This window comes from Galleria mellonella, unplaced genomic scaffold (genome assembly GCF_026898425.1).
Source record: "Galleria mellonella isolate WM207_F2 unplaced genomic scaffold, CSIRO_AGI_GalMel_v1 utg65, whole genome shotgun sequence".
In the NCBI taxonomy this organism is placed as follows: Eukaryota; Metazoa; Arthropoda; class Insecta; order Lepidoptera; family Pyralidae; genus Galleria; species Galleria mellonella.
Genome location: NW_026442138.1, coordinates 1,262,573 through 1,277,448, shown reverse-complemented (window position 1 = coordinate 1,277,448; position 14,876 = coordinate 1,262,573). Strand labels below are relative to the sequence as shown.

The 14,876-nt window shown below is 33.8% G+C and overlaps 2 protein-coding genes across 3 annotated transcripts in view; one reads left to right on the top strand and one right to left on the bottom strand.

Annotated features, from left to right (window-relative positions):
- The window catches only part of LOC113517011 (uncharacterized), a 45,371-nt gene extending 33,203 nt beyond the window's left edge, over positions 1-12,168 (bottom strand). The window contains exons 1-5 of the mRNA XM_052900749.1: positions 11,984-12,168; positions 8,542-8,611; positions 3,088-3,198; positions 1,441-1,557; positions 202-447 (exon numbers count right to left, since the gene is read on the bottom strand). Coding sequence (XP_052756709.1) covers positions 202-447; positions 1,441-1,557; positions 3,088-3,198; positions 8,542-8,611; positions 11,984-12,030 — 591 coding nt within the window. The 5' untranslated portion in view covers positions 12,031-12,168. The remainder of the gene's footprint in view (positions 1-201; positions 448-1,440; positions 1,558-3,087; positions 3,199-8,541; positions 8,612-11,983) is intronic.
- A 946-nt stretch (positions 12,169-13,114) lies between these two features.
- On the top strand, positions 13,115-14,640 carry LOC113515730 (uncharacterized). Of its 2 annotated transcripts, none has more exons than XM_026900008.3 (3): positions 13,115-13,226; positions 13,429-13,607; positions 14,472-14,640. In XM_026900008.3, exons 2-3 carry the CDS (start codon positions 13,445-13,447, stop codon positions 14,537-14,539), a joined length of 231 nt encoding a protein of 76 aa, XP_026755809.1. In that variant the 5' UTR covers positions 13,115-13,226; positions 13,429-13,444; the 3' UTR covers positions 14,540-14,640. The 2 variants fall into 2 exon arrangements, with proteins under 2 accessions (XP_026755809.1, XP_026755808.1); XM_026900007.3 differs by having other exon boundaries at positions 13,178-13,276.
- Positions 14,641-14,876: the final 236 nt, after the last annotated feature.

The window sequence follows — 14,876 nt, the reverse complement described above, 5'->3', positions numbered from 1 at the left end:
TGGAAGAGATTGCTTAGCAATAAGACCGCCTTTTGCATTACACTATACTTATTAAAAATTGATCAACAAATCCTGTTATGTTGGTGCAATAAAGTGTTAAAAAAATAAATAAATAACTGCAATGTTGCCAGACATCGGTAAACAAAAGTTACCAATTAGTCAGTTAGGAGGTTTTGATGGTTGATCGTATACATGGCGTACCTGTATGTCGTCGTAGTCGGAGACGAGGTGCTTGGAGAGGTCCTGCACGTAGGGCCCGAGGCGCGGATGCTCGCGCACGCGCAGCGCGTGGCCGGCGGCGGCGGCGGCGGCCAGCAGGTCCTTCACGCGCTCGTTGTAGATCTCCAGGTAGCTCACCTCGGTGCGGTACGACGCGCCCGACTCCTTGCCCGCCGCCACGCGCGAGAACAGCTGCCGGCAGATGCGCGGGATCAGGCCCTGGCACTCCTGCACACCACGCCACAAAAACATTGGAACATTTCAAATAAATAATCTCCAAATTATAAATCCTCAGATTTCTGATGAGAAGCAGCACGGTTGTTTTATGTCTATGGGCGACGGTTTTGCATCAGATGGACTGTCAGGTTGTTTTTTTTTTTATAATGGATAATAATGGAATGGTGACCTCGCCTGCGCTAACGGTATATGCTGGCGGGGCACCAGTGATGATAGATGAGGATGAAAAAGCAGGTCAGTTAGCCCATCGTGATGAATACATCTGGAAGTTAGCACGTTGGTTTCCAGGTGGGACCACGTGGAGGTAGACCTGACGGGGTATATTGCTAGCAATAAGACTGGTAGCCCGCATTACTAACAATACCTTCCCCCTAATCGGCTTTTTTGTCATCGTTAATTAAAAAAAATCCTTAAGAAAAGATGAACGCACTTTTATATAAGACATATATAGGTCAGCGTAGACCAATTAATGGGGAGAAGCAGTAAATCAGTCTGAAGCACATTTAAAGATGCAAGTATCTTGCAACGAGAACTGCCTATTGTCTTGTTGTACTGTTTTCTGTTGATAGTACTTTTAAATTAACAACTCAAACTTTAAGTATAGAAGTTATTGTTTCAATGCTGTAATATATATACTAGGGGGGAAGGGATTGTTAGTTATGGGGTCTATATATATATATATATATATATATATATATATATATATATATATATATATATATATTATAGGCTTCTCCCAAAAAGAGGGGTTTTGCAAGTAGTTGCCCCGCTTAGCACAGGTATGTTGGCAACCGCAGTTAGACACCCGCCGGAATGAAAGAGGTGGTGATGATTATGAAATCATCATCATCATCACAAAAAATCCTAGCTTAGAGGTCAAGCATTTGCGTGACACTTATTATTGTTATACCTCGATGATAATACAGTAATGTGGTCAAGGCTGTATATGCAATATACAAGGCTGTATAGGTAATGTGTACTGACGGAGGAGCCCATCATAGTGAAGGTCTTCCCGCTGCCGGTCTGTCCGTAGGCGAACACGCACGCGTTGTACCCCTCGAATGCGCTGTCGATCACGTCCAGCCCGAGGTCCGCGAACACCTGCACATAAACGATACATAGATAGATACTCTTTATTGTTTCCTACAAAAAATTACAATAGTAAATTTGGTATAGTTACAAACAACTTTGTACCAATAGCGCTCACGTAAATAACTGTTATGGTGAGCGTACACCTAACTATCTAGTTCCTCGACTTATTAATGAACTATCCACCGATGTACGGGATAATATTACTATTAGCAACAAGTGTAAATTATACCAGAGGGAGACTTTGTACAAAAGTCGATTGCTTGTGTACCTCTGTACCATTCGTGTTGCAATCGTGAAGCAGTTGTGTTTGCATGGCTGTGTATCGGTTTCAAGGGTGGGATATGGCGTGAATTTACTGGGTACAGAGGAATAACACCTGAGTCCTCAGGAATAGCAACGCATGGGGGGTATCATGGGCGAAACAGTATACACTGTTATGTCCATGGTACTGGTCATGTCTATAGGCGACGGTTACCACTTTCCATCAGGTGGGCCGTCAGCTTCTTTGCCAATCTAAGTTGTATATAAAAAAAAAATTGCAAAAATAATTAATGTGGAAAAATCAATCATTATGATTTAAAAATTAACTACGGAACCCAATTTTTTTATGGATCCAATCTGTACGAAGAATCTATAAGAATTTTCAATATCGGTTTAATATTGACGGATTTGTGAGGTAACAAATACAAGAAAAATACAAACACATTGAGAAACTATTTCTTTTTGAAGTCGGTTGAAAGGAACTCAATTTGTATCCATATAAAGATATAATTTCTAGAAACCATTATCCATTTAGGAGCATTCAGGTGACTTCATTTGTATGAACTGGGCAAACATATTTACGTCATCTTTTATATAATACAGAGAGGCGAGGTCACACATTGTCTGTCGGATTGTTGATCGCAGCAGTCTTTAATATAAACATTTGACTTTTTGTTATATATTTCGACTGAACTGCATAAACCAGGATTTAATATAGCGGCATCTGTACGATCATTTTACTAAGAGATAAACTTAGCATATCTTCTCCCTTGTTGTATATATATATATATATATATATATATATATAAATTGTCTTGTTATACTGTTTCCTGCTGATAGAACTTTTAAATTAAAAACTTTAAGTGTAGAAGTTACTGTTTCAATGTTGTAATATATATATTTTTGAAAGGAAATACAGCTACTTGAAAAACCTCAAAAAATTTGGCATTTTTTTCTGAACCCTTAATTTTTTCCACTAGTGTATATATATATATATATATATATATATATATATATATATAGGGGGGGGGAAGAGATTATTAGTAGTGGAGACTGAGAATCCCATTGCTAGCAATAAACCCAACCAGGTCGACCTCCTCGCGGTTCCCCCTGGTAACTATCATGGTTAATTCCTGATGAATTCATCATGATGGTCTAACTGGCCTGTTTTCATTCTCATCTATCACACTTCACTAGTGCTCCGCCAGCGTATGCCGATAGCGCAGGCGGAGTTACCATTCCAATATCATCCATTAAAGAAAAGCGGCGAGGTGTTACCTGTTCCTGCGAGGCGTAGTGCGGGTCCTCGCTGTCGTACGACCAGTACGAGTGGTCGAAAGTGAAGTCCTTGTACTTCTCTCGGCTACCGTCATTTTGCTCTTTGCTATTCTGTAACAACAACACAACTGTTATCATTTCTATCTTTACAAATATAATCTATTTACCAGAGGCAGACTTTGTACAAAAGTCGATTGCATGGGTACCTCTGTCCCATTCGTGTTTCTACCGTGAAGCAGTTGTGTTTGCATGGCTGTGTCTCGGTTTGTAGGGTGGGATATGGCGTGAATTTACAGGGTACAGAGAAATAACACCTGAGTTCTCAGGTATAGCAACGCATGGGGGTATCATGGGCGAAACAGTATACTCTGTTATGTCCACGGTACTGCTCATGTCTATAGGCGACGGTTACCACTTTCTATCAGGGGGGGCGTCAGCTTGTTTGCCATTCTAAGTTGTATAAAAAAAACCCCTTTCAATCGTGTAACAGTAAAAAATATATACCTAAATTAATAATCGACTCCTTTATTAAAACGACTGCTAAAGGATATGAACCCTAGTCCAGTACCAACTGAATCAAAACGTGAAGCCAGTTCACGACATTTGAATAGCATTAATTCATATGCTATGCATTGCGTAGGCGCATCCAACCTAGGGTTATCGCTACGTGCCAATTATTAATTCACTTTTTGCTGCGACTTCGTCCGTTTGACCGGATATATACGAACAACAGTCCTATGTCCTCCTCTATCAGATATATACTAAATACCACAGTGATTGATTAAGCAATTATGGCGCTAAGTGGTAACAATATAACAAGATTTAATATATATATATAAAGTATATATATATATTAAATCTTGTTATATTGTATTTAAGAATATAGCATGATGTTCTAAAAAAAAGTGTTTAGTAAAGAGGTTTAATATTGCAGGCGTTCATAGGTCGCGATAACCGCTTACCTTAATGGTATAAAAAAACAAACACTTTCACATTTATAACATAAATAAAGATACAATCATGCTTTTATTTGTATTAGATACCTCTTCTACTCTACTCCTTCGTATATATATATATATATATATATATATATATATATATATATATATACATACACAAATGTGACAAGTGACAACCCTATTCCAAGTGCAAATACATACATTGCATACTGAATAATATGTTACTACGCCAGGTCAAGACGACGCCCGGTGACGCATTCGTTTTAATAAATACGTCTTGTGGTTTATTGATATTAGTCTTCCATTTATTTATATATTTTATTATATATCCTGATATAAAGCAGCTGCTAAACCTTATCCTATCCCACAATAATCCTTAGAGTTTTTTTTTTGATAGAAATTTTTAGTGATAATGGAATGGTAAAGAAAAGAAAGGAAATTGTTAATTTATATATCTACGAGGTTTGTCCGGAAAGTACGTATAAAAGTTTTTTAAAATTTTTATTTTACAATTATTCAGGTAAATCAATTTTATCCCCTTCAAAGTACTCCCCCTGTGACATAATGCACTTGTGCCAACGCCGTTTCCACTGTGAGAAGGCTCCTTGAAAGTCCTCTGGTTGTAGGTTTCTCAGCTGCCCCGTCGTAGCTTTTTTTATCTCATTTATGTCCCCCAAATGCCGCCCCCGAAGTACCAATTTGGTTTTTGGGAACAAGAAGAAGTCACACGGGGCCAAATCCGGCGAATAGGGGGGGTGTTCGGTCACCGTAATGGAATTTTTACTCAAAAACTCACGGACAACAAGAGAGGTGTGGGCAGGGGCATTGTCGTGGTGAAGAATCCAACGCCCCTCTCGCGCCAATTCTGGACGAACTCGTGCCACACGAGCTTTGAGGCGTCTGAGCACATCGACGTAGAATTTTCCATCAACTGTCTGGCCTGGAGGGACGAATTCTTGATGGACAATCCCCCGAACATCGAAAAAAACAATCAACATTGTCTTGACATTTGAGCGGGATTTTCTTGATTTTTTTGTTCGTGGTTCCCCGGATGTCTTCCACTCTTTGCTTTCACGGCCATTCTTGCCGAGTTTCGAGAGAAACTTGATTACGACGCGCTGCTCTTCAACGGAAGCGGGCTCCATGCCGACGGGGTTTCGTTAAGAGGTAACTTCACAGATGGCGTGACAAGCCAGTTCGCACCGCACGGCGGTCAGACCAGAACTGAAGCATTGTTAGGGACATAAGGAAGGGGTCCTGCGCTTACCTGGCCTCCCCACTCCTCTTTCTCGCATTCCAGAACACTTTTATACGAACTTTCCGGACAGACCTCGTATTATATTTTGATTTTTTTTTATTTGTGCTTTTTTATTTTCATTCTTTTATCTCGTTTACTGTGTATTATGTGTATGTTTTTTTTTATTGTAATTTGTGTGCTGTATGTAATGTAAATAATTTTTCTATCTATCTATCTAACCCTGTCTGCGATACCGGTATATGCTGTCGGGACACCAGTGAGGTGAGGATGGAAGCAGATCAGTTGGCCCATCGTGACGAATTCAAAAAGAATTAACCAAGACGGTTTCCAGGAGCAACCGCGTGGAGGTTGATCTGATAGGGTATATTGCTAGCAATGGGGTTGTCAGATTCTCATTATTAACAATCCCTTGCCCCCCCCCCCCCCCCCCGAATACTTTGAGTTTGAAAAAAAGGTGGTTCTTTATAGATTGTATTTTTTTTTTGTTTGTTCACTCATAACTCCGACATTTATAAACCGATTTGGAAAATTTGATCAGAAAGAATATGCTTTCAGATTGGTCACATAAGCAGTACCATGGACATAACAGAGTATACTGTTTCGCTCAAAATACCTCCCATGCGTTGCCATTCCTGAGGACTTAGGTGTTATTCCTCTGTACTCTGTAAATTCACGCCATATCCCACCCTTCAAACCTAAACACAGCCATGCATACACAACTGCTTCACCCGAAGCACTATCAAAATAAATTACGCGTGCAAGAATTAAATAGCTATTAGAGATTTATGCTGTATCAAATCGCAGCTTAAGTCAATTAAGACGCTTAAGCTAAATACTCATCGCCAATTGCGAACCAAATAATTTTGCAAAAAAAAAAAAACAACTGCTTCACGGTAGAAACACGATTCAGTAGTTTAACATACTTTTTAAATCAAAACAACTGGTTTTAGTCACAATTGAAGCCAGTGTTTTTTGTGTAACAAAATCTTAATGTATCCAATTTCATGTTTGGATCGTTTTAAAATGATTGTGTTCGCGCTTCGCGAGGCATGGAAGGCACACCGACACTTGTGCACGGGACGGGACGCTTAGAAACAATTTATATCAGAGGGTCTACCATGAAATGTTTTCCGAAATTTCGAGTCCGAACGAAACACAAGTCTGATGTTAAAATTATATAAATACATACTTTTTTAAAAAGATTAAAAATGTGAAAAATACCGTTCCTTTGGACTTTTATGGTAGAATTTATGACAAACAAAATGGAAAGGCCCATTTACTGGACCGATTTCGGTATGAATGAAAACACGAAATTGAGTCCGAAAATTCGGAAATGTATTTCATGGTAGACCAGCAGATCGCGCTATTCTCATACGATTAGTAGTACTAGAAACGCGAAAGTGGGTGTGTTCTATGATCATTTCAAGACTCATCATCATTATAACAGCCTTCAACACGTTGGGTCCGGCGCCGGTCCTTGGGGACCGACAGCGAACTTTCCGTGTGGCCGCCGCCGGTCCCTAGGGACCGGCAGCGAACTTTCCGTGTGGCCAGCGTCGGACATATTCAATGTTATGGGCAATAACTATTTCCAAAACTAAATTCAATTTTCTTTTTACGAACAATCTGTACATTTCGATAGGTCTTTTGTAACTGATCACCTCTCGAAGGCACGTATGTGGTTTTACTGTACATCATACGAAAATATGGAATAGAATCACACATACATTACACATACACCTAAAAAACGTCCAAAATAGCGCGACAAAGAATTTCTTATCTCATTAGTACTAAAGTACACCTATTCCCCGATTTACACGGTAGATACGTTCCTGAGAAAAACGTGTAAATCGAAAATTAAAAATTTTCAAGTGAAAACCGTGTAAATCGAAAAACTTGCAGAAAATGCATAATTTTGCTATTTAACAGTTGTGATTTTTTTTCAATACTTTTAGGTGTACACAGAAATAAAAATAAAATGCATTGACAGGTTAAAATATGTAATATATTACGGAAACACTGTTTTTTTATTTAATTACAATACATTAAACTAAAAAATTATATCTTTCTGACACTGTGAAACTTTCACTCAAATACAATTTTCCGTAGATAAAACTTTAATTTTATGCGAAGAAATACAGACACAGTGTGCATGTGCAGCAAGTCAGCACATAAGCTCGGGATTCCCCGTGAGATGTGTACATAGCGCACGTGTTCAAACACAGTAGCATTTAGTAGAGTGCGATAAAAACAAAAAAAAAAAAAACTTATTTGGAAAACCGTGTAAAAGCGAAAACGTGTAAAACAAGTACCGTGTAAATCGGGGGATAGGTGTAATCTCTTGGCGATAGCATACAACATTGTATCTCTCGCCGGCTGCCGGCTGCCGGCTGAACGGAAAGGACAGCAAATTCGGCGCCGGGCTCAACGTGTTAACTGTCCACTGCTGAACATAAGCTTTGCCAGTAGGCGACTAAGCAAGGGTAAGAGATGGGCAGCAGTATCCCGCTTAAAACATCTAAGCAACAAGCCTAACTGCGGTTGCCAACCCGCCTATCAAGCGTGGCAACTACTGGCAAAACCCCTCCATAGGGAGAGACTATGTTCAGCAATGAATAGTTAAAGGCTGATTATCATGATGATGATGATAACCAATTTGACTTAGACCTTAAAAAGATGGTTCAGCTTCTTTGCCATTCTAGTGGCATAAAAAAAACCCTTATTATATCAGCCATTATGTGTCCAAAAAAAGACAATTGATTCAAATTTAGCAATATAGTAGAACTATAACATCAAATTAGTGGTACACTGATGTTACCACTCCACCATCGGTATTGGAGATACCCATGGTTCAATAGCTATGTGACATATACAGGAGCAAAGTCTATTGATTGCTAAAACAATCATCAGTCTATCCAAATTTACCGAAGGCATCACAACGTTTTTTCCCTTTCATTTTTCAAAAATTATGAAAGGCTTACGTTTTTTACTAATAATTTATTTAACCCAATCAGTTTAAGGACTATAATCAAATATGTTGAATGACATATGACCTTTTTTTTAAGACAAGGGCCATTGTCCTAATCTCATATTAAAAAAAAATATCGAAGTCATCACAATGTGATGATGATAATGATGACCAAAACATCTGTAAAGGCCATCTGCGACCAACATCACGAACAGCTAGAAAAAAGAAAAAATCCTGCTGTTTGAAGCGGTTTGGTTGGCATGACTTACTTTCACTGTGAGTAATCTTGTTTTCTTCCCCTCCATTTGTACAATCAATTTGGCGTTCATGTCCTTCTCTCTGCAACAAACGATTATTAATTAGAGGACAGATGGACATTATTACTGGCTACTTTATTAGTATTGTTTAAATAATAAAAAAATAAAATAAAAAAATATTCAAGTAAACTCAATTATAAAAATAAGTTGTATAAAAAAAATTTTTTTATTGATTAGCACTTTTTTTATGAATCTACCAATCTTAATTCGGAATGCAATTATAGCTGAGAAGAACTGGTAGTAAACACAGCTGTTGCTTTTTTCAAATAAAAGTTGAGTTTACAACAAAAATGTGATTAGATAAAATGACTATCCAAACATCATGTTGACAAAAAAAAACAATCATAGTATTCTTGAACAGACCAGTCCTTACTAGAAGCACCCGTTCGAAAGTACGACAGATGCGCAAGTTATTATTGTGTTAGACCTTATAGAGAGCCCAAAGGCCTGGCCCACTACACCACCATTTAATTTAATACTGCTGCTATGAACATCATTATGCATCAAGAATCATTGTTATTGGAAAATAAAACAACAACTGTCATTTCCATAGTTTTAATATACACAGGTCTCAAATATGGGCTCTGAGATCTGTGGACTTAATATAAGTGCTTTATTTTTTTATGTCCTTTCTGCTGTCACTTGAAATGGTAACAGCAAAAATAATAGAAGAGTATTCATAGTTTCTTCTAGTTGATTATAAAATTACAAAACAATATTGGTAAATGTTTCATTTATAATTTACAATATTTATTAATGGTAATTATTAATTAATGGTGAGGACAGATCACTATGAGTAAAGATGCTAAAACCTTCATTATTAGACATTAATTTTTGATCATCATTAATCTTTATTTTATTTATTTTTTTATTTATTTATTCTTTATTGTATAGAAAAAATTACAAACATATAATATATATTAAATCTTATTACAATCCTGTGGTAAGAATGTGTCGTCATTATAACGACTTACTGCTCGACCACAAATTCATCTACATATTCGCTACAAAATATTTGATATTTAGAAAGAACTTGTTTTCTATTTTGTAGAATACGATTAAAAATATGTTTTTTTTTATATAGTTTTATCTTTTATATATTTATATAATATTTTAGGTATTTCTTTTTATATTATGTGTTTGCTTTTAATGTATTACTCAAGCTGTGCACATAATGTAATTGGATTATAACCTAGCCGAATCACAAATGTAATTATTACTTAAGTTTTTTATGGTTGTAATCTGTTTTATGTGCCAATAAAATAAAATAAAATAAAATAAAAAATAAAGATAGACAACAGGCGAAATTAACTCTGTAAGAGTTCCCTTCCAGCAAACCCTTTATCTATATCATATTAACAAACAAACAATTATGTGGTAGGAAATCTTTTGAAACTCTGCAACGCCATTATTATAATTGAGAGATGGACTTTTCAGGCAGAAAATCCTATGACACTGCAACCTTTCCATGACCTTTTGCACTCACCCTTTTTTAAAGTATGCTGCTAAATATTAATTAATGTAAATATTGACATTTGAGAATGAAATGTAAAGTATCACCACACAAGCCCAAGAGGTTTAAGTGGTACTAAAAAAATCCAGTTTTTTTAAATGTATTTCTACATGCTAATTAAATAAAAAAACAAAAAGAATTCTAATAGTGATAGGAATTTTAAGATGTTCTTTATAGCAACTGCAATCCTATTATTAATAACAAAAGTTCATTGTACAAAATACCAAATGTAATTATGTTAAAATGTATTTTGTAGTACATGAAATACTTTAAGTACATAAATATTAGAAATACTAATTACAAAGTACTTTAAAATTAATTATTTAAAATAAAAATTATTTATTAATTTAAAGGAAGTAATTGAAACACCAATACTAAATATGTATTCATATTTCAATTGCACAAATTAATTATAGGTAATTCAAATACAGCCCTGGTTACTAGTTACTAGTCTCCAGCACTCGCATCAAATCAAGCTATATTAATATGCTTATGCTTTTATTATTTTATATCATTTTTACAAATCAATTTCTTTAACGAGCCACCTACCTATTTATTCTTTAATTCTATTTAGTTGTCTGGAAGAGATTGCTTAGCAATAAGACCGCAAATCCTGTAATGTTGGTGCAATAAAGTGTTAATTAAATAAAATAAATATATATTATATATTATAGCAATTCATTAGGCACAACATGTGCCTTCATGATGGAACTTATGAAGTTCCATCATCAGTTATATGGAATACCATTTATACAACAAAGTACATGTATTTTAAATAGTAATTTAAAATACTTTTTCTCATAATAAAAACACTATCTTATAATAAAAATATTTTTCAATAAAGATAATGAAACAAAATAATAAATTATTTATAATACCTTATATTATTCATATATTAAATATTTAGCATTATCATTATAACTTATAATGATAATGTTCAACAAGTAACTTACTTGTTGAGCCTCTCGACTGTTTACAAAGTATAAGGGAGTTTATATAATGATAACCACAATACATCTATCATACAGCTATAAGAGTTTAAAATCAACATGACCTAATTGTTCATGTTTTATATAAATATTCTGTTGCATATAAAAATTTCTGAATTTATTTAACAATCTACAAGTGGCTAAATTAAACTAAAAATAAACAATTAGAACAATTTTAGAAGGTGCTTATATATATACTACTTATAAGTGATCTAATTTATATATATAAATTTAATAATAAAATTATAGAAAAATTTTATAAATTATATATTTAGTATACTGTCATATATTTTATTTTAAAGTTTTAAAATAAATGTGATTCTGACTTTACTGTTAAATTGTGCATACAATTTTTCTCAAAACATTTCAATAATAAAATAATTTATGAATAAAAATTACAAAGTTTAATTTATATAATCAATGTATCAGCAATGAGATAAAGAAACTAAATTAAAAGTCATAAACAAAGAGAGTGAATGACTGGCATGTTGACAAACAATCAAACAAACATTCTCCAAAAAAGTCAAACAAAGGTGGACAATTACTGTTTAGCTTATGTGGGTCACTTTTTATATATTTTTTCGTCAACTTTCATCTAAATTACCCGGCCGAGGTACAGTTTGTGCTCTAAATGTAACTGAACCGTGAAAGTCATTGCCATTTAACATGACATCACTGTTTTTTTTACTTTCAAAATCTGAATTTAGAATGCATTGTATAACCTAAAACGCTATTGTTTATATAATTAAATATAGATAATGTCACAATACATATGCGAAATTTAAATCAAATAAGTAATAGGGGCGTCAATTTATCTCATACATTTGAAAACTAAGTAGACAATAAACTTCGGCTGTATTTAGTTATTTCAGGTTAGATATGAAAAAAATACCTTTGATTGAACGGGCGAACCCTTACAGCCACTTTTACCGAAGCCATTGTCGAACATTATATTGTCAATAGTATTAGTTTTTAATAAAATTACATCTAAATACACAAATACGACACCACAAAACAAGTTGACATTTTGATTTGGGGTTTTTTTTTTTGTTTTTTAATTTTGACACATATTGTCACTTGACAGTTACAGATAAAGTTACCATAAAACTTTAGTCTAGAAAGAAAATGCCTTAATATACTTTATCTAGTCAAAACTACAGAGTTTCCAACTTAAATGATTTCTACCTATTTTTAAGGGACAAAAATAAATTTAATGATAAATATTAGTCATTCAATATCTTTCATCAATTGGCTCTATGAATAACATTGTCACGCAATAATTTACCATTAATTTTATATTGTACATACGACAGTGTATATAATAAGAATTATACAAATAATTTTTATACACAAAACCAAAACATGTTTTAAAATTTAAATAAATTAACATTTCAATTTACTAACAATAAATAAGTAGATAATCTATTTATATGTAAATGTATTAATAATTTAATATACTGTTGGAATTTTAATACTGGTTGTTAATACTAAGGTTCTTTAAAACATGTATTGTTTTTAAATTCATTCTCTGATAATACGTGTCTTGTAGTTTTTTCACTAATTTGGATATTTTATACATATATAATTTATTTATTATATTATTTATTCATATCTATTATAACAAAATTTTTAATGTAATAACCCTTCTTTCCCTTACTATGTGAAAATGATTGCAGAAATCAAAAACGCATTGCAGAGAGTCAGGGATAGCAGATGACTCCTTATGATCTTTCTTAGGATTCTCTTAGAGAAGCTTATGTTCAGCAGTGGACAGACAACGGCTGTTTTATTTAATTTTTGATATACAGTATGACTGGTAGCGAAACTAATATGATGAAGATGATTATAATAATTAATAATTATATTTAATTAATTTCTGTTAATAATTTTACTAAAAATGTTTCCATGTTTCGCGAACAATCTGTAAATGCATGGTGAAATATTGCAGAAGTTAGTTTAAGAATCTGTGACCAATAAAACATATAATTCAATGAAAAATGCCCCATGTCACTGGTAAATATATATTTTTTTTTTACAAAAATTTTAGGGTATTTAATTTTTAATGTTGTCTTTACAGGGTTGGCGTTATAATTTTTATTATTGGTAACACTGTTTACTAATTCATATTTGTTGAGGTTAGATGAGATTTATTTCTTACATATTAATTTTTATATATTATAATTAGGTATAGATTTATTTAAATATTTAGCTTATATTTCTATTATATTTACGTGTTTAAATGTAGTGCATTAATTTAAACTCCTTATCTTGTTTTAAGTATTTCAATGTCATAAAACATACTATCATTACATAATAATTTTCCATTTGTTCTTGCAGTAAATAAACCTTCATCATGTCGGAGTCTGCTAGCCGCCCTATGAAATTCCCGTACACGTTCACTGCAAAGATTGCCCAGTTCCCCTTGAAGTACTACGTAGAAAACCAATGGATTTGGCGGTATTGGATGATTGGGATTGCTGTGTCCCTACCAGTCTTCTACAAAATTCACAAACTGGGTAAGTAATAGATGTATATGTAGTGTCGTCACCACAAAGATACATTTATATATAGATCTTACAACTTCATTTACTTTGAATATTAATTTTGGCTCTAAATGAAAAGGTTCCAATGAGCCCAATTGTATTCGGAGTTCCAACATTAAGTGACCAAAAATTTAAAAAGGTTTTGTGTGGAAAAAGGTTTGCTCTAAAAAATAGCTTTTGTGATAATATATCAAATACATATATTGAGGTTTATATTCCTAAGTTTTTCAATATTTTATAATTTATGTTAATCACAAAATATAAAGATATATTGACATAGGTCACCTTCACTGCAATAATAAAAGTAAGTTAAATACAAGTAAGAATTTCTCCTGAAAAAAAAAAGACTGGCAAAAGATGGAACCGAAATGATCACACAGTATGGTTTTCAGAGGAGCTTCCTCCTATGAAAACTCAGATTGTAGACTGATCTTTCTACCAAGGTTTTCTGTAAAGACTACAACATGGGATTTCTTAAAAAGGGCCATAATAAGGTGTTTTGATGCCCCCAGTATTACAAATACTCTCTCAGTACATAGTACACCTTGCGCTAGTAGTTGATTTCGATTGGTGAGGATGAAGGTGTCATATAACAATTTTGTTATTTAAATAAAAATACATACATACATTTTTAACATGCCTATCTCCCATTAGGGTAAACAGAAACGATAGAACAAAAATGCTTCGATTCAAAAAGACCTCTTTCACTTCTTTTATGCCAGTTATGGGTATTTTTAATTTCCTTAAGAATGTCACCTATTTCATTGACATATGTCCATCTAGGATGGCCCCTACTGACTTCTCCATTCATTAATATAACAATTTGTGCTTTTTCAGCTAACTCACCTGAGAATGTCAGCAAATGGGCCGAGATTAGGAGGAAGGAGGCTGCTGAGCACCATTAAATTATATAGCAAAATATATTCAGGAAATAATAAAATGAACATAAGTGAAGTCCATACATACATACATTGTTTTAAGGGATTAATTAAAATCATGTCTTAGATTATTTGTTTTCATTGTCCCCTTTTTACAGCTTAATACAAACATTTCTACACTAGTACTCATAAATGTTCATTATTTCATAAAATTGTATCTCAGCTTGAAGGTGATTGTATGGTAACAATAAGAAAATCAAACATCCCCTGGTATTTATGTCAAAATATTGTTTTTTACATAGATAATAATTTTTTTTTTCCCATAGAGGGTTGACATCAGGCAGGCGGCCGGTCGTAAAACTAT

Coding starts and splice junctions, on each gene's coding strand:
- LOC113515730 (XM_026900008.3), top strand. CDS start 13,445: ATGTCGGAGTCTGCTAGCCGCCCTATGAAATTCCCGTACACGTTCACT. Junction 13,608..14,471: donor CTACAAAATTCACAAACTGG/GTAAGTAATAGA, acceptor GTGCTTTTTCAG/CTAACTCACCTGAGAATGTC.